This window comes from Anomalospiza imberbis, chromosome 2, assembly GCF_031753505.1.
Source record: "Anomalospiza imberbis isolate Cuckoo-Finch-1a 21T00152 chromosome 2, ASM3175350v1, whole genome shotgun sequence".
Taxonomy (NCBI): Eukaryota; Metazoa; Chordata; class Aves; order Passeriformes; family Viduidae; genus Anomalospiza; species Anomalospiza imberbis.
In genome coordinates, this window is record NC_089682.1 from 63,127,018 (window position 1) to 63,146,681 (window position 19,664).

General features: G+C 38.3%; 1 protein-coding gene and 1 long non-coding RNA gene across 3 annotated transcripts in view; both read right to left on the reverse strand.

The window, feature by feature from the left end:
- Nucleotides 1–7,737: 7,737 nt before the first annotated feature.
- Nucleotides 7,738–10,786, reverse strand: LOC137466625 (uncharacterized). Its single transcript, XR_010995248.1, has 2 exons — nucleotides 10,344–10,786; nucleotides 7,738–8,083 (listed from the first exon to the last, which is right to left on the reverse strand). It is a non-coding gene; the product is annotated as an uncharacterized lncRNA (long non-coding RNA).
- A 5,941-nt stretch (nucleotides 10,787–16,727) lies between these two features.
- Nucleotides 16,728–19,664, reverse strand: part of DYNC2H1 (dynein cytoplasmic 2 heavy chain 1) — a 146,678-nt gene continuing 143,741 nt past the window's right edge. For both annotated transcript variants that reach the window (XM_068181417.1, XM_068181412.1), the window contains one exon: nucleotides 16,728–17,430. In XM_068181417.1, coding sequence (XP_068037518.1) covers nucleotides 17,272–17,430 — 159 coding nt within the window. In that variant the 3' untranslated portion in view covers nucleotides 16,728–17,271. The remainder of the gene's footprint in view (nucleotides 17,431–19,664) is intronic.

The following is a 19,664-nucleotide window of genomic DNA, read 5'->3' on the forward strand; positions in this document are numbered from 1 at the left end:
ATCATAGAATGGTTTGGGGCAGAAAGGACCATTCATCTAATCCAATCCCCTGGCATGGACAGGAACATTTTCCACTAGATTAGGTTGCTCTGGGCCCCATTCAATCTGGCCTTGGGCAATTTCAGTGATGTTGCACTTCTCTGGGTAACCTGTTCCAGTGCCTCACCACCCTCATCACAAAAATTTTCTTATTTCCAATCTAAATTTACCTTTTTTCAAGTACCTGGTAAAGCTGTTGCCCCTTTTTCTGTGAGGCCCTGGTAAAAGATCTCCTTCCATCTTTCTTATATTGAAAGGCCACAATAAGGTCTATCCAGAGCCTTTTCTTCTCCAGGCTGAACAACCCCAGAGGCTCTGGCTTTGCACCCATGCCACAGAAAAATGGGGTACAATGGTATCTTTGCAGACAGAGACATTACAGTCTCACACGGAGAAGCAAAGTGAATGGGCTGGAGATTTTCTCTTACAGAGGAAGACAGGCACACTTCCTGCTGTCCAGAGCCTAGTCCCGAGATCCCTAGATAGGGATGGTCTTTTCTTGTACATCAGCCCTAGTTCTATGTTATAAAGACTGCCCGACCTCCTATGTAGGCATACCATGGGATTTTTCCCAGGCAGCATGCCCATTAATGCTTGGCTTCAAACCCAGATCAAAATGTCTGCATGCAGCCAGTACATGCCCAGCATCAGCTGCATGAGGCACACCAATACGCGGGGAGATAATCGCTCTACTGTTGCTTCCTTGAGGCACTGAGAAGTACATCGTGATCTCCTTTGGGATACCTCGTGAGGACAGAAAGAGCATTTTTGAGCAGTTATTTGTGATCCAGCCCTCCTTTGGTCTGTTTGCATGGGAGACACATGGCTGGTTTGAAAGGAGTCTGAATGGGATTTATTTATTTATTCATGTAGTCTCTGAAAGGTTATCTCCTGCATCGAGCTGCTGAGGACTTTTCCTGTCATGTTGTCTGAATAAAAACACAGCTCCTAAACCTGCATGACTTTAATAACCTTAGTGAAACCTTGTTGGCTTTGATGGAACAAGTGGATGTGACATCAGATGCCAAGGATTTGCTTGTCATCTCCATTGTAGCTCCACTTTGGGATGCTTGCTGGGCCACAGAAATCTGTCACAGACTAATCTGCTTGGGATGTCAAGGAAGCCAGAGCTGAAGCCTTGATGTATGAATCTTCTGTGCTGATAACTCTCTGCTGAGCTTTGATGAATGCATAAAGAGTTGGCAGATGAGTGGGGTTTTTGATTAACTGTGCTAGTCTATGCACACTCAAGCTTCAGTGAGATTGTATATTGTCAGTCTGCTGTCTCCTGTGTGTTGAATTCTCATTTAAGCTTTTGTATTTAACAGAAAATTTTGATTTCTCTTTCACTATGAAGTTTAAAATGAAGTTCAAATCAGACACAATTTACAGCATTATAAAGACTGGGTAATAATTTCTGTCTCTGTAAGTAGCTTTGAGATAGGATTACCTTTAATGTTTATAACTTCTCGTATTCACATTTGCATTAATGCATTTTCCTTAACATGATAAAAATATTTCTCTAACAAGCACATCCATCTGGAGTTATGCTCATGAATATTTTTTTCCCAGGTATCAAGTTCCTCAATTTCTGAAAAAAAAGAAGTTAACTTATGCTTTTTAAAGGATTGCATGGATCTAACTGTATCATTCAGAGAAAGATGAAACCTTCAAAATTACTAGGAAGATCCAAATTTATATTGCAATATGCATACTGAGCAAGGCAAACAAACATACAGAAAATTATGTATTTCAAACCTATAAGAGAAGACAAATACTGCATCCTGCTTTTTTTGTAATAATGCTGTTTCCTAAAGCAGTGCCTACACAGCCACCAAGATGGGGAACCACAATCATCATCATGGACAAACATTACAATGTCCATCCTGTTTCACTTGTGGACTAAAAACAAAGTGAGGCTGTAGGAACAAGAACAGACACACAGTGTAAGAAGGATAGAAAACTACTGGAAAACATCCAAAGAAAAGCTATGAAGATGGTGAAGGGTCAGGAGGGGAAGCCATACAAGGAGCAGCTGAAATCACATGGTCTGCTCAGCCTGGAGGAGACTGAGGGGAAACCTCATTTTGGTTACAACTTCTTCATGAGGGGAAGACGTGGGGCAGGCACTGATCTCTGCTCTGTGGTGACCAGTGACAGGACCTGAGGGAACGGCTTGAAGCTGTGTCAGGGGAAGTTTAGATTACATAGCAGGAAAAGGTTCCTCACCCAGAGGGGTGACTGGACACTGGAACAGGCTCCCCAGGGATGTGGTCATGGCACCAAGCCTGACTGAGGCCAGGAAGCATTGGGAAAATGATCTTAGGCAAATGGTGTTATTATTGTGGTTTTCTTGAGCAGGGCCAGGAGTTGGACTTTGATAACCCTTCTGAGTTGTTTCCAACTCAGGGTATTCTCAGACTCTATGATAATACAAAAATACTCAACAATTGCAAGGTGCAAATATGGCCCCAGGTGCCTTCATGTGTTTTTTGGTTTCATTTTTTGGTTTGTCATTTTCTTATCCTAAATATTGAACCCTTCTTATAGCCCTTGGTTTTAATCAAGTTTCCATTCAGACTGCCTGGTGCAAATCATCCTGTCCTAACTGTTTTCCTGCTTCAAATTAGCTGGAGTACATCTCAATACATTGGGATGAAACTTCTCATAACCAACGTTAGTTTTCATTTTTGCAGCACATCTGTGTTGACTATAGGAGTTAATCCAGTTTTCAACAATGCAGGTGAGGCCATACCCTGCCTCTGACCCATGCTTTTGTATCGCTTCATACTTGATCTCACCTTGTCACAACGATGGATGTAAAGCATTAGCCTGATGAAGAATTATATGGCTTCATCTGCTGTATTCTTCTGTACTGTCCTTTGCTCCTATCCATTTTTTCCAAAGAAATCACTATAGAGAACTAACCCAGACTATGCATTATTTAATAATTATTGTACATTACAATTATTCAATAATTTAATACATTGCCTCACTGCTCTATCTTGAAACCTTTCTGCCAGTGTCAGCTATATGTGTCGGAAGACATCTCTTTTAATTATTCTCTAATTTATTACTTTAGCTCTGTTAAACAGAATACAAAATCTAATTCAACGCAACATAAAAGTTCACAATAGAAAAGTTTGTTGAGGTAAGTCATCTCCATTGTATGAAACTCCTGAAAAGGAAAGGACTGACAAGGGAGGAATAGTAGGCACTGGGTTTTCCTGCCATGTTTTGCATTCCTCAGTGCACTAGTTTCAGAGAAGTCTCTCAGCCTCTTTTAACTCGTTTTCATTATAATGAACAACTCATTTTCATTATAATGGACACTTACTGGCTCCATCCTTTCCTGTGCCCTTTACTGTTTTTAAGCCATGGAGGACTCCAGTCAAAATTCACAGTCTGGATGTGCTACCAGGACTTTGCTGCTTGCATGGCTCTGTAGCCTGATGTATTGACAACGTTTAAATATTTTTATTGCTGCTGGATATCCTGTCAGCTGGTCTTCCAGCAGAAAAGCCCAAGAGGTCTTTAGGAAGAATTGGTCACAACTGACAGGTTTTGAAAACACAATTTTCACTGTCCTTTATAGGAATGGTGCCATTTACAAATATTTCTGGCAGAATGCCCCTCTGTGCCTAACAGAACCAGAAGAAACCAATGAAGTGTGTGGCTGAAGTGTTTCTTTTATTGCTTTGGGGACCTTACAAGTTTTGAGTTAGACATGAGGAATTAAAGGAAAAAATTCCAAAGCCAGTTCATTTCGTCTGTGTTTGGATAACATTAAAAGGTCTGTCTCCTACTACCAAAGTTCGGTATGCATGACCCATTTGCTCTTAACAAGTCATCCCATCTCTACTGAAAGATGTGTGAACCATTGCATAGTACAGAAAAGCCAGTGAAGAAAGTAAAAGGAGGAAAAATCTCACATATTTTGAGTTACAAAGGCTCTACTTGTTCCCTTCTTTTGAACACAATGCAACATTTCCATACACCAGTCTTCAGTGACTTTAAGTTGTCTTTCAAAGTGACCAAGTGAACTTCAAAGTGCAGACCCCTGTTTGTCACCCACCAAGCAGTGCACCTGTCCAAGCCATGAGCATCCAGCTTCTCCAGGAGAATGTTGTGGGACATGGTGTTAAAGGCTCTACTAAAGTCCAGGTAGGCAAAATCCACTGCCTTTCTGTCATCCACTGAGAGGGTCACCTGGTCACATAAAGAGATCAGGTTGATCAAGCAGGACCTGCCTTTCACAAACCTGTGCTGGCTGGGCCTGATCCCTGGCTGTCCTGCATGTGCTGAGTGTTGGCACTCAAGATGATCTGTTCCATGGCCTTCCCAGCACTGAAGTTAGGCTGACAGTTCTAGTTCCTTGGGTCATCTGGTGGTACTGCCCACCTGCCTTGAGATGGTTCCTTCCACCTATATTACAAACTAATTTCAGCACAAGATGAAAAGACTGCTATGCTTTCACTTAAAAAAAAAAAAAATAGGGCTGCAAAATAATGGTGAGCGAAGCCCAGTGTTCCATGACAGCTGGTGCCAAAGCCAGCTGCCCTGCCACCTCTCCTACATGGTGTGGGGAACTGGGGCACGGCTCTCAGGACCGACAGCTACACCAGGATTTTAGGTCACATCTTGACAGATGAGAATGACTTGCTAGGCCAAGTGAAAGCTGTATCTGGTTCCAGTTTGGACCAGATAATTTGGCTGGAATACACTCAGATGCTGATGAGAGTAATTTTGTGTAGAGAAAAATACCCTGGTATTATTCCCAAGTAAAAGCCTGTGTCAACATTTTAGCAAAAACCTGAGAGACCTGGGGTTTGCTGACTACTAAATCCTCATGAAATCCTTAAAAGCACAAGACAGGATTTTTCATAAGGTTCATAACTCCAGAGGATTAATGAGCCTGAGGCACTTCCAAAGTCCTGTTCATAATTTTCAAAATATCACATCCTGTATTCTGAATTCTGAAGGGAAATATTGGTGTCTGTGGATTCAGATTGTTTTTTGTACTTTGTACTGTGGGCAACAGCTATTTTAGTAACCAAATTTGAAATTTTTGGTAGTCTTCTTGCTTGTCTGAAAATAGATCTTTTTTATACTTCTGTTCCATCATCCAGAAAAAAACCCAAATATTGCAGCAATCTGTAGGAACCAAATAGCATGAAAATCCAGGGCACATGCTCTAAGACAGTGACTGCAACTTATCTCCTATCATAGCTCTGAACTGCTCATGCTATTATAGTCTGGGAGAAGAATTTCCAGTGCCACATGTTTTGGAGTTATAAGCTGGCAGACAATTTATCCGTAAGAAATCTAAAACTGCCGTCACATATTTTGGAGTACAGTCTACAGTATGTATATTGAAAGTGGCCAGACTCCGAAAACTAAATTGTATAATGGCAGGAATGGGTCCCTGTAGTTGACAAAAAATGCACTCATGTATCTTCAATTAAATCAAATCATTTTTTACAAAGCAAATTAATTGTCTTGACATATAACTTCAGTATTAACTGTTTGAAGACATTTTATCTTGTGATTGGATAATTTTTAGAGAAACTGGATTAGATTAATCTCAGACATAAAATGTATTTGTTTTGGTATCCTTTGGTGGTTTTGGTATTTCATTTATACTGGTATTCTTTTAGATATGAAGGAATATGTTCAGATTTCAAAAAAAAAAATTCCTATGAATTGAGGGATAAAAACTTCTATATTGCAGCAACCCTAGAGGGACAGTCTAAAGTGTTAAAACCCTTTTTAAAATTTTTATTTAGGATTGGTTTCAATGTACTTTCCTTCTCAGAAGTCATGTTCTAGTGAATCATAATTTTCCAGAGGAAAAAAAAATCAGCATAAATTTCTTAACAGGCCCACAAAAAAAAAACCCAACCAATAAATTCTGCTGTTCACCACAGTCATGGCGCACACTGCACAGAATTGTTTAAGGTCAAATTAACTCAATCAGACATTTCACCAGCTGATGTGAACCAGAACGATTTCCCTGAAGAAAACAGAGACATGTTGACCAATAGCTGCTCAGAGTATCCACATAAATTTTCCAAGTTTTCCACAGCACTATTCCTTTTCATAATTTGTGTTGATGACACTGCCCCAGACAAGTCTTCAAGGTGGTCATAATGGAATATTGTCAACAAATAACTTCTGTCATATCACAAAATAGTCTGAGTCTGAGTTGGAAGGGACCCACAAAGGACCCTCATGTCCAGCTCTGGACTGAATATGGGGGTCAAACCCATGACTTTGGCATTATTCGCACCATGCTCCAACCAAGTGAGCTGATCATATGAGATCTACTGTAAAACCTCACTCAGGTTAAACAACCCACACGATGGATCCAACTCCTCGTCCTCCCATGTCTACAGCAACATTCAGTAGCAGATGCTTTGAGCTGAGAGCAAAAATAGTCTTTCAAGAGATGTATCACTGCCTTCTTGGCTTGCCAAGAAGATCCCCACAAAGATCTTCCTATACTTTGCAAATGTCCTCCATAACGTTAAAAACAGTTCATAAGAGGCTAAGATAAAAGTGGGTTTGCAATTTTGAAAGAAAATATAGTTCCTGTCTGTTCTTATTCTCTCTTAATCCACTTCTGTTCTGTTAAAAGTTTGGAGCCTGGAAGTAGTGGGAAGGGGTGTGTGCCTGCTCTGGGCAGCTGAAACCTCTGGGGAACAGAGGGGACCTTCCACCTGGGAAGCAAGTAGACTTTTGCAGTTCAAGGGACCTTCTGGAGAATAGGACAGAGGTAAAAAAACCAAAAAAGACAGAGCATGGGAACCCTGCTACATCAGAAACTGGTACTGTTGCAAAATAATTAATAATTAATATTTCTTTTATCTTGAGTATTTTTCAGAAAAACAAAAATTTCTCCACAAAGCACCTACCTCTGAAGTAGTTCCATCTGTAGGTGGGAAAGAAATGTGATCTATTTATAAATAACTTTTAAATGAAAAGATAAATTCAATTTTGTAAAGATTATTTAAATTTAACGTTCCTTTAAATTAAAATGGCAATAATAAGTATTTATTTTCTTAATGGCTCTTGGCTCAACTCCCATCATTTAATGAAAGGAGATGGGAAACCCTTCACATTATAATATTTGTCCTGTTCATGAAGAAGCACTGGGAGAGAGCTGTTCAACAGGACATGAAACTTGTGGGAAACAATTTACTATAGTATATGGATATCGAATAAAATTTAAAAAAAATTACATGGTGTTACTTGAAACTTTGTGATCACCTGATCATTAAAAAAGAAGGAAAAATATAGTTCAGAATTCAGAAAAAAATAGCAAAATCAATTGAAGATAGCTAGATGGAAAATAACACTTTTTTCTTCCTATCAGCAGACTCTTAAAGGCTGTGGTTGTTTTGTTCAGGAGGAAATTATTAAGAGGGGATATCATAAACATATATAAAGTAAAGAATCTTGAAAGAAAAATCCAGTTTTCAAAAGTATGTCTCGGGCTCAAAATTTCAGACAACTGAAAGAAGGTTTATACATATATAAATATGCATCACAGGAACATTCAGGGATATTCTGGGTAACACATGTTTTCCTGGAAAGGGAATTAAATCTGCGCTTTGGAAAATTGAAGAAAACCTTTAGATTGTAGGAAAGAGAAAGAAATATACACAGCTTTACTGCTTTTGCCCATTGCTGAGTGCATTACCTTTTTTTTTTCCTTTTTACCAAATTATTTGTAGTGGCAGCACACTGGACTAGTTGACATGTAGTCCTGATCTAAACCAGCAATTTTTACCTTCCATTCATGACGGCAGCACCCAGATGGATGCTAAATATGACTCATCTTTGCATTATTCAACTGAACAAGTATTTTCTGGATTACAAGGCATACAATTCTTCATCAAGTTGATAGACTTTCAGGGTGGACTACTCTTCAGGGTAACTGGTATGATGCCAGTGGGTGTCTGGCTCTTCAGAATGGAGTTGCTTCACATTCCAGTAATGAAGCATTCCCCTGATGCCTAAAGAGGCTGTCCTGGAATAGAGACTAGACAGAGTTAAAGGAATCAAGTAGGTATTTATTAAAAGGCCTCCAAAAAATACGCCTTGGGCAGTACAAGAGCCCAGCCACGGCTCTACCCAAGATGGATGCAAGGTGGACGACCAGTCATGAGTTTTCACACTTTTATAAGTGTTGGTCCATTTACATATTGGGGTTAATTGTCCAATAACAGCTTCAGGTTATAAAGTCCCATCCTCCCAGATTGCTCTCCTCAATTCGCTGTTGTTTACACTTCTTGGGCCTGAAGTTGCAATGGTGTCCTTGGTTCTCAGGCTGCAAAAGCATTGTTTTGTCTAACTGAGCTGTGAGGAGAACTTGCTAACACCTTATATGAAGTTCAGAGTCATACACTAAGGCAGTGCAGAATCTGGAAAATATGAAAGCTGAAACTTAAGACATCACCATAATTCTTCAACAAGCATGGCAAATCCATTATTTGGGATTCTTCAATATTTTTAGGGGGTTTGCCCCTTAATTTTTAGGTTTTATTTTATTTAATTTTGTTCTGTTCAACTTTCTATTGCTTAGGAAATTGCCATGTTTCACTTGCTTTTTTGAAATCTGCATCAGCTTTCTGCTACCTCAGTTTAGGCTGGTTTCCAGTTTCACCAGTCTGGACCTTTTCATTTCCATCCAGTGAAATACAATTAATTAAATAATAGTAGAATAAAACATATTTCAAACATCTAGCTTAAGTTGTTTAAAAATGAGATTTAAAGGCACTAGTTAAATTGGCATCACAGACACAGGACAGGGTTGTCATTGTTGGGTAATTTTGACTTGCTTGTGACAACACAAATCTCACATCTCATCAGCTCACTCCTAGAAGCAGCTTTGTCCTATGAAGTGATCTGCTTGAAACCTTCAGGTCTGTTTCTTATTACTTCAGGAGCTGACCAGGAAGTGCAGTCGGGATACTTTCATTTGTATTAATTCCTGTGATTCTGCTGTTCCTGCTCCAGGCAATCCCTAGGACCAGGTGTGACACAGTCTATTCTTTGATATAAACTGGATCATAACTGCCAAGATGTGATAAAAACTTTTCATTGTCTCCTAACACCTATTTCAGTGAAGTTTTTCCTCATTTTATCTACTGTAATGGCCAGTCACATATCAGGTGATTTAGAGGCAGGCAGAAGGAAGGGAGGAAAGGCAGGAAAGGCAGGCAGGAAAGGCAGAAGGAAGGCAGGAAGGAAGGAAGGCAGGAAGGAAGGCAGGAAGGAAGGCAGGAAGGCAGGAAGGCAGGCAGGAAGGCAGGCAGGAAGGAAGGAAGGAAGGAAGGAAGGAAGGAAGGAAGGAAGGAAGGAAGGAAGGAAGGAAGGAAGGAAGGAAGGGCAAAGTAAAAATTGGCTGATTACCTCTTTGCTACATTTCAGGATAATCAATTCACATCCAAGAGAGAGGCATAAAATTTACACAGGTTAAGAGATAACCTACCCTTGGGCCCAGCATGTCTGACCGTAGTAAAAGCAGTAAAATTAATGCAGACTTCTCCTTAAAGAAGCATGGCATTGTACTGAAAAGCCACAGCAAATATTCTTGTCTGAGATTCCTGCCTTGATAAAGATCAAGTAGGAAATTGATATCCTCAGCTGTTGTAATATGGTGCAACACTACTCACTCTCTCCCTCCATTTCTCTCTCTCTCTGACATTTTTTCTTGTTTACAGCTTTAGTTCCTTTCCCCCAACTTTCCCCACATTGTGCAAATCCCTGTATACAGTATCAAATTATTTTTCTGACTCCATCAATAAATTCATGTTTTTTAAAGGCTGAAAAATAATTTCTTTAAAACATGACTTACAAAAAATCCACACTAACCTTCCTTGTTTTTAAGATAGTTGTGTATCATATTTTTTGGTTTACGATTTCAGTAGGATTTACATAGAATAAAATCTTTATGGACGACTGTTAAAAAAAAGAGAATTTTCCTTCCCCTAGAACCACAGCCCACTTAAATGATAGGTTAGACACCTATATTGACCAGTGAGGCAACTTTGTGCTGGAGTTCCTTGAGTTTCTTAAGAACTCTTGGATGAGGACATAATAACTTAGTTCTTACAACTCTTTTCTAGTTTCTTCTGAAACTTTTTATTTGACAGGTCAGTTTAAGATGATTCCTAAGGCTCATCCCTTATTTAAAAAACACAGACTGAGATGTCAGTATGATATCATATGAGAACCACACTTGGGTTCTCTGAAATGAATTTTAATGCAAAGAATTTAGGTTTCTGTTGTGGTCATACCTTCCCTGAGTACTCTTTTTACACTTCATCTAATAACCCAATACTCCCCTTGGCAGGCATCTTGCTTCTGAAGTGTTCAGAACATTTATTTTTGGTTTTATGCCTTGAGGTTCCTCTAAATTGTTTTTGGCTTGCTCTATTATGGTTTAACATTTCATTCATCCATTTATTCTGTGAACTGCTTCATTTTCCATTGATTAACCCCTGAACTTGCTGATAGCTTATGAGGCAGCAGTAAAACTGAAGGACTTGCAGGTCATTTCTATATGGTGCAGAAGGTAGAAAGAGCAGAAGGACATTATTTTCTTACTGTAATTTATACACTGTGCTTGAAATGATGAACATGTAACTAATCCACCAGGCAGAGGCATAGTATATTTCAGGTTGGAGGGGACACCAGGAGGTCCCCAACAGCAGGGTCAGCTCTGAAGTCAGAACGGATTGCTCAGTCTTATCCCATCCAATTTTCAATGGTGACTGGACAACATCTCTGGACCTGTGCCTGACTGTCCTCAGGGGGAGAATATTTTTCCCTGTATGCAGTTATGACATCTTGTCCCCTGTCCTCCTGGCATGAAATTTGAAAACCTCCATGTAGGCAATGGCAAGCTGCCAATAAGTCCCTGCCTATAAAAGTTGCCTCTTATCCAGGCTGAAGAAGGCCAGTTCCTTAAGCTTTCTCCCATAAGTCATGTGCTCCAGCCCCCTGACCTTCTTGGTGAACTGTCTCGTTTCCCAGTGTCTTGTTGGGACTTGCTGCAGTATGTCTGTGTCTCCACTGGGGAGCCCAGCACCGGGCCTAGAATGCCAGGTGTGGGTTGCCAATTCTATGCAGGGAAGGATCACCTTCCTCAGCCTTCTGGCCACACTCTGCCTGGTGCAGTGCAGGAGGCTGGTGGCCTTCCATGCTGCAAGGGAACCCTTCTCCTCACAGTTCCTTCTTCCTATGCAGACACTGAAGAAGTACGGAAATAGCTGCAAACGGGCCAGAGTGGTCAGTCAGTGCCTTTTCCACGTGCGCAAACAAGGCATCTTGAAGGAAGAAGAAATTCACTTGCTGAATCACTCATTTCAAAAAGAACTACATCATGACTAACTAGAAGCATTTCTTAAAAGATGTAGCTGCTTATTCCGCACTGCTGTAAGAAATTTCCTTTGGAATGGACTGTTGATGCAATGTTGTATAGACTACAAATTTTCTTTACCTTCCAAACCCACCTCAGTCCCCTGTGCCAGGCTCTCATCAGCATCTAGTCCACAGTACCATCTAGTGGGAAACGCTGATATGACCGTGCCCATCCCAAAAGCGCTCTGAAGACATTGTCATTTCTTCCCGATCTCAGTAGGTAGAGAAAAGTGTATGAAAATCCTCTTAGGCATGGCAGTATAAACATGTAGGATGGCGTGAGGAGAACTCACCTTGCCAGGGGCTGAGACGAGTCAGCTCTGACAATGAAATTGCCTATCTGAAACATTTCATAAGCATGATTACTAATTACTTTTTCCAAGGCTGATCTGTTAATAAGTAGAAGATAATAAGAATAATAAGAATAATAAGAATAATAAGAATCCATGTTTGCTGCTCTGAAAAATTAAGTAGAACTAATGATGAGGTAAAATGATGAAGAATATATCTAAGATTTCTTCTAAAGAGAGCTGGGGCAGCTTGCTCTCTCCTGAGATGCAAAAGCAGTACCAATTCTGACACTTCTGTAGAAACTGCTCCCAGTTACAGTACACAGATCTGACATCCACCTAGGGCATCTGCTTACTGCAGTTCAAGCAGCTTCCCTTACAGGATCACCCAGCAGGAATGAACACCAGAGAGGGTATTTACACTGTGCTCAAATGACATGTGCTCTCAGTTAATTTATGGGTTGGACAAGACACTGCAATGCAGATGGCTTTGATGAGGAAAAAGTAGAATTGCAGCATATTCTCACAAAGGGTGAATACCCAAATTCTTGCATTGAGTAGCTTGTCATACACCCATTCCAGAACTAGCCTGTACAAAGATCTCTGGATATTCTATCATGATTATTTATATGCTATAACTAAGCCAAATAAATTAAACTTTAAAATAAAAGGAAATAACCACCTCAATTTCCACAAAGATCATATCCTAAGAATTATTCGTGAGGCACACTGTAGCCTATATAAACAGTAGTTGTTGTGAAGCTGTTCAAATAACACCAATTTTGCTCCTTGATTTTCTAAAACAGGCCAGTGAAAAGTCTTTCTGTTTGCACCAAACACACAGAAAAAGTCTCTTCTGTTGCTTTCTAGGTATCTTAGATAACATGAGAATTAGGAGGAAATCTAGATTTTAAAGACTGGCAGTTCTTAAAACACATTCATTTGGTAAGCTCTGCTGTAAGGAGCTTCAGTATCTGAAATGAAATGCAGCTCCAGGACATGGGGCTGAGTTATGCAACCTCAGTGACTGGAGACCATGAGCTGAGGTGAAGGAGGCTGGCCTCTCAGGCACATGGGAAATTTCTGATCTGTGAAAAACTCCAGTGCACTGATGAAATTGCACATCTTCAGAGGAGAACACAGCATAAGAACCCACAGAGGCTGAGCTTGTTTTTTCAAGCATGACCCACTTTTTATTGGTCTTCAGATTCTCCCACATCTAGTTTCTTATTCACACCTTTCATTTTCATAAGATTAAAAATGTAAAAATTAAAGGGAATTAAAAATGTCTATGTAAATCTTCATATGGAAATTTCTAGTCCTGGTAAAAGCTGCACATTTTTTATTATGGTAACCAATATTAAGTATAATTTATGCAAACCCATTTTTGTTGTTGAAAGACTGTCTATCAGTTTAAGAACTCATATAATTCATATTAGATGCTTTTGAGCACAGAGTTCAGGTTATTCCCCCTTCAACTCTAACAATGATATAGCTGTTTGGGGACAAATTACTGCTGGTCTGAGTATTGGTCTCTGAAAGCTGAAATAAAGAAACAGAGGGGAAAGACAATTTGCATGACCAGTTCTATTTATACTCAGCATAACTCGCATAACTTGCCTTCCACTGTAGCATTTGGATTTTAGTGAAATTCTAGAAATTTTCCGGGGAAAAAAAATTCTAAGTCAACTTAACTTAGCACTAAAACATGAGGTATTCTATCAACATCATAGGTCTTGTTTCTGAAAGGCTGTTTACCCCAAATAGCACAAGGCGAGTCTGACTCTTCAACAAACCTGTATTCCTCTGTTTGGGCACACAGCACGCTTTGTGTCAGTAGACTTGCAGTGAATTTGCTAAATGCACCAAACAGCTCATCTTCCAACGCATGACAGCACCAATATCTCACAGAAACTTGATTGTTGTAAGATGAAAAAGGAAGAAACTGTTCCTTTTCAAAGATAAAATACATGCATTTGTAAAAAAAAGTTATTTGTATTTTAAAGACATTCAGATACTACTGCATATTCTTCATTATTTTGAAAGGTTTTGTTATCCTTTTAAGGTTTTTCCACTTTGCATTTTGTCACTTTGATTTCTGTTGATAACAATTTGAACTTCCTGAAGATTTGCCTTTCTCAAGTCTTCAAAGAGTGTGTTTACAGAGCAATAATGTATGTTTTCTAAGATCTCTTTATATATCTCTTTTTAGTCTTACAAGTTCCTATACCCTTGAAACTGAATAGAAGACTCTTTCAAACCCTATTCAGACCATTAAGGCATTTCTGATGTTTTTATTTCTTATGTTTCCTGATTCATCCTTCTCAATGGCCTATGCATGTGATACAGGTGTACTTTGGTGGTAATAAAAACTCTGCAGTTCTGTTTTTACTGCAAAAAATACAATTCTTATGATCTAGAGTAGCAGTTATCTATATTATCATTCATTTAGATTACAGCATTGGGTAGAAAGAAAGCACATTATACAGTGCAAACTGACAATATTTATCAAGGAACACATGATAAGTAATTCCTTTTTTCCTCTTTAGGTCATCTGTGAGCCATCCAAAACATTAGGGTTACAACACCAGTTATGAGAAGGAAATCTTAGTAAACTTAATTCAATTAAACTAAGTATCAAACACACTGATTAATACACTGTAAGTGTAATATAGAGCTCCCAAGGTTTGGGGGTATTCATGTGATGATAATATTACATAATTAAAAATCGACTAGATTTCAAGCTGAAAAATTAGCTTGACATTTAAATCAGTTTTTTGTCCTGTGCTGGAAAAAAAAAAAATAAAGACATCAAAGACACCTCTTTGAGGTGTCTCTTTGAAGAGAGAGCCTTTCACATCTTTAACAAAGATCAGCCTCAATGGGCTCCCACAGGACCTCTGTCCAAATAAAAAAATAACTCAATGCTCCAGTTATAGCTAAACATTAAGAAGATTGGGTTTTTTTCTTATCAGTCAGGGAAGGTCTTAGAAAGAGCAGAAGCACATAGACAGTTCCAGTAATTTGAAGGGGCTCTAAACTGTGAGGACAACCAAACAAATGAGATTTAATCAAGCTGGCTAGAAGAAGGCTCTGACAGAAATGCATGAATGCATGTCTGGGAACAAAACTCCTGATGCTGTGAGGTGAGAAATATTCCACCGTTCTAAGTCTGTACCAATAGTGGATGACAGAAGAGGTTACAAAACTCCAGAGATAGACCAGGTCTGAGGGATTAGGATACAGACAAGTCATCAGTAAGAAACTGAATCGGTTCCTGACCCTGAAATAGAGAAAAGGTGTGGTAGGCTGGAAAGAGTCTCTTTTATATCTGTTCTTTGTGATAGGATCAATATCTGTATATTAGTAGAATCAGTAAGACTAAATATATAGCAAGAGGAGACTTGAAAGGAGAAACTTTAAATAATAATCATATTTCTCTTGGCAATATGGTAGGCATTTTGAAGCTTACAATGAGGAGAGAAAAAATTTTAAAAAACCAAAACAAGGAAATCCCTAGAATATTCTACTAATTATTCCTTTGAGGATTTCTACCTCTCACTATTTTTATTTCCCATTACAGACTTTTATTTCCCATTACAAGTAAAATGGGTCATCAAAGCCACCTACTACTTCTTTGATCTTCATTTTCTGTGCAAGGTAGATTAAAAGAAGATGTATTATTTTCCAGATATCTTTATCCTAACAGGTAATCTGAACTGCTGAGTATCTGTATTTCTCTACCTGCCTACAAAAAAGAAGCTGGAATTCATAAGAGCCAGTATACTCAACCCTCAGTTTAAAACATATGAGAGCTGAAATTCAGTCTAGGTTATGAAAACGTTGGATCCAAAAAGGAAAGTTACAGCATGTTCTTTACATGTGCCTATAGGAATTAAATGTATGCCCTCTGCAAAACTTTTCATCTTCAAGAAAGTCTAGTATGGAAGAATATTTTCTCTGGACAAGTCACCCTCTAAATCCTCACAGAGCCTGTACATAGATTTACACAGTGCTTTTGTTCTGATGGAGACTTTGTCATTTTTCCCAAAATCTCCTTTAGAAACATTTTTTTCTTCCAATTTTCTACCCTTTTACTCTTCAGTGAATCAGAGTGAAATATATAAAGGAAGATGAGGTAATTATCTGAAAAGTATCAAGTAAGTCTGTTCTGCTTTTAGACAGGATTCAATTTTAAAAATGTATGTTCAATTGTATAAAATTATTTTGGGACAGTTTTCAATTAGAAGAACAACTAAAATGGAAAATTTTCCAAATAGTGACAAAAGACCAAGTTTAAGGCATGAACAATAGAGAAGAAGAGAGAAATACTTTCTTCAGGAAGCTGACCTGGAAATGGGGCCAATCATTTCTCTGCTTTCCTTCTCTCTCCCTCAAATTATCAATGAAAAAGATCAGGAAAGTGAAATATAGTCTTAATTTAAACACTAATTCAAAATTAATATAAAATCTATCAGATATATCAGAGCCAAAGCATCTATTTTGTTTTCCAAGCAAACCAAGAAAGTGCTTTGCCTTTGGCTTTTAAAAATATCTTAATGAGGTGTGTAATTCCAGTTAAAAATTAGACACTTCCAATTTTTATGTTAAGACATCAGTAATGCTTCTTCCTGCTGGATTTTAGGATTTTGTCTAATTGCACTCCAATGTTATGACAGCATTCCAACATGATACATCATGAAATCAGACTTGGGTATCCTGCACTAAGAACAAGATTCCAGGTGTTTCTGACATTACAGACCAAAAGCACTATTATATTCCTCAGTCTTTCATTTAACAATTGTATGGAAATCAGTTTTTTTGGTTTTTTTGTCTAAGGAATTGTTTGGCTATTGCAGGCCTTCATGTGCACATTTTTACTGGAACTTAGTACAGTTTCATAATTTTTTTTTTTCAGTAACTTCTGGATAATACCCATGATAGTAATCTAACTTTGTAACTCCACGGGAAGTTTGTCAAAGTCCTATTATTTACTACCTACACAAAGAAATACAATTACAAGTAAAACATCATTAAAAGAGACTGAAACATTTATCCTGATTCTTATCTTCAAGTCAAACATTAAATTTCAGCTACAAAAGGTAAGTTTTAAAATTTTGTTTTATTAAATAACAGAGGCAGATGAATAACAGTTTCAAAAGGATAATGAAAAAAAGATCAAAGAAAAAATGCTGACTTTGAATTTTTATTCTATACTTCTGAGCAAACCAGAAGAGATTTTAACAACTTCAAGAAAGAAATACAGCACATTACAATCAAGAGAATCAATCGAAATTAGCAGTTTGCTAATAGTGCCATGTTAACTTTTACAATATCCCACAAAGATACACTGAAGTTCTATCAAGTAGAAGTATTTGAATATATCTTAAAAAAATAAACAGGAATTAGTAAACCATTGCTTTAAAAATATAAAACCAATGAATCTAAATTTCTCTTTTAGTAAGTAAGAAATTAGATGTCTCCTAATTTCACAAGTTAATGCAGTTTCATATTACTGATTTTTCAAAAATAAAGCAGCTCCACATTGAATCCACTGGTCTTGGTTTCCTCCACAAGGTATGTCAATATTTGTCACCACACGGTCTCTCTCCACACTAGTGTAGACTGGTAAAGATATGCATTCCTCTGGAGAATATGGACCATATGCATCCTGGCAACAAACAAGCACTTAGTTATCACATAAAAAGACAACAAAACACAAGAAAGCAATATTCTCCACTGGTATGGTATCTAAACTTAAGATGCAGTTTGGGCACCACAGCCTTGGACAAAGAAGTCCTCATTCAGAACACCAAGGAGAAGGACTGAATGAAGCAGAGACTTCAGGAAAATTGCTCTCTCCCTAACTCAAACACCAGGAGGGAAATAACAGGAGTGAACCAATGAACTACATCTAAAAATCTTCCTTCAGCTAAAACCCTCCCAACAATCACACTTCTAAAGTGTCTGCAGACCAGATTAAGGGAAGTGCAGATCAGTTTCCTGCAAGAAGAAAGCTGCTCAGGAGCCCCTGTGCTGTAGTGCGGGGAGCAGCTATCCTGGCAGGATGGAGTGCTGTGGTACCTGTGCCCTGGCAGACCCTACAGCCCCCTCCAACCCTGCAGCAAACCCTGCCCTCCTCCTGTGGCACAGCCCCTGGTGTGAGCTGAGATACCTACAAGCATCATACTGCAGGAACTGCAGTCCAAGAAACCTTACCCCACCCCTTCCAGGCTACTTCCAGGAACTGCTCCTCTCTGCTGTCTGCACAACAAACTGGATGCAGTTTCCTCCTAGGGCTTTGCATGGGGCACTGTCCATATGTGTGACCACAGAACTGAGCTCAAAGACTCTGTCTAGACTTCCTACAGGACTTCATTTCAATCAATGACATATTTAGTTACTGCAAATAGTTCAGGGTTTGATTCAAATGGTATATATTAAGCATGTTTTCTGTCACACTCAAAATGTCCCATCCTGTCAACAGGAAAATGTCAGATTTTCAAGAACCAAGTAACAAGGCAGCACACTTGTCAGAAAAGAATTTTAAATAAAATTAAGTGTAATTTTAAATCATGTCAAATGTGAGTTAGTGCTGCTCCAATATTAAAAAATAACTAAAAACAGGAAAAAGGAAACATGCAAACCATAACTGTTTCAAGCACTTTGCCTTGCATGTGAAGTGTAAAGCCATTACTGAAGAATTTTGCTGTTCCTTTTGAAAATCAACTTCCCCTGTATTTTGGACAAAAGTGTTTAAATTCTTGCAGAAGATCTATGTGAGGTAATATTTGTATAGAGTAACTTAAAAATCAGGAGCTCAGCTGTTCTCAGAAGGACTGTACTTACCCCATTTATCCTTTGGTTAACACTACTGAAGACAACAAAATGCTAGCCAGACTGAGAGTAAAATGTTAATCAGAGAATTTAAATTTTGCCAAAGCTGGGAACCAGAAGCTGGCCAGTTTGCCTTCAAAGACCTGCTTTTACATTTTTTAGGAACAAATTATCTGTTATTGTGCCTTTCTCAATCCCACTGATGTTTTAAGTAGTCACATTATTGGAGGGTTAAAACCATTCTGTGGAAGTCTTTATGAGTCACTTATGTCCTTGGCTTATGTACAAGGACATAAATCCTTATGTCCTTGGCTTAAGTACAGTTCAAAAGTTCTCTTCATCAGACTGCCTCACACAGTTCCATTGTCTTTAGTGACACCCTTCACAGCATGGGATACATTAATGGATTAAAACTGGAAAGGACCTTCAGAGTTTAATGAGAATAAGCATAATGATAGTAGCTCAAAATATTCTGTTTAGAGCACTGCAAGATTTTGAGGGGGTTCTTTCAGAGAAATCCTGTAGGCTACTTTATGTTTGGTTGAAAATTACTTCAAAGCATTACATTATACATATACTTTTGCTCAGTAGATTTCTAAAGATGCATTCATGAAGAAAAGAAAACAAGTTCAAAACCTAAAAATTCTAAGACAATATATTGTATTTTATGCACTCTTTTCCTAAGGAGAGGTAATGAAATTAAGGGAAATGCATGATATCCACTTCTGCTTTGGTTTCTGAGCACAGTATTTGATTATAGTCAACTTTTACAGTCACTGTAAAACAACTCAAGGGTAGACCAATTCAGAAAAACTCTCCTTAGAGACACTTTGCAGTGTCAAGTTGGGCAGATGACAAGTTATGGCCTGTGTTTTCTAAAAATTGTATTTTTTTTCCAACACAAAGATGTCAGTTGCTATTCATTTCAAATATAAGTACATTTGAAAAAGTTTAATTCATTGATTATTGAAGTATCTAATTTTTTATTTTTATAGATAAAGCTCTCTGCTGATTTCACATAAAACTTCTGGATCCTACCTTTGGAGTTTAAAAAAATAGTCTATTCAG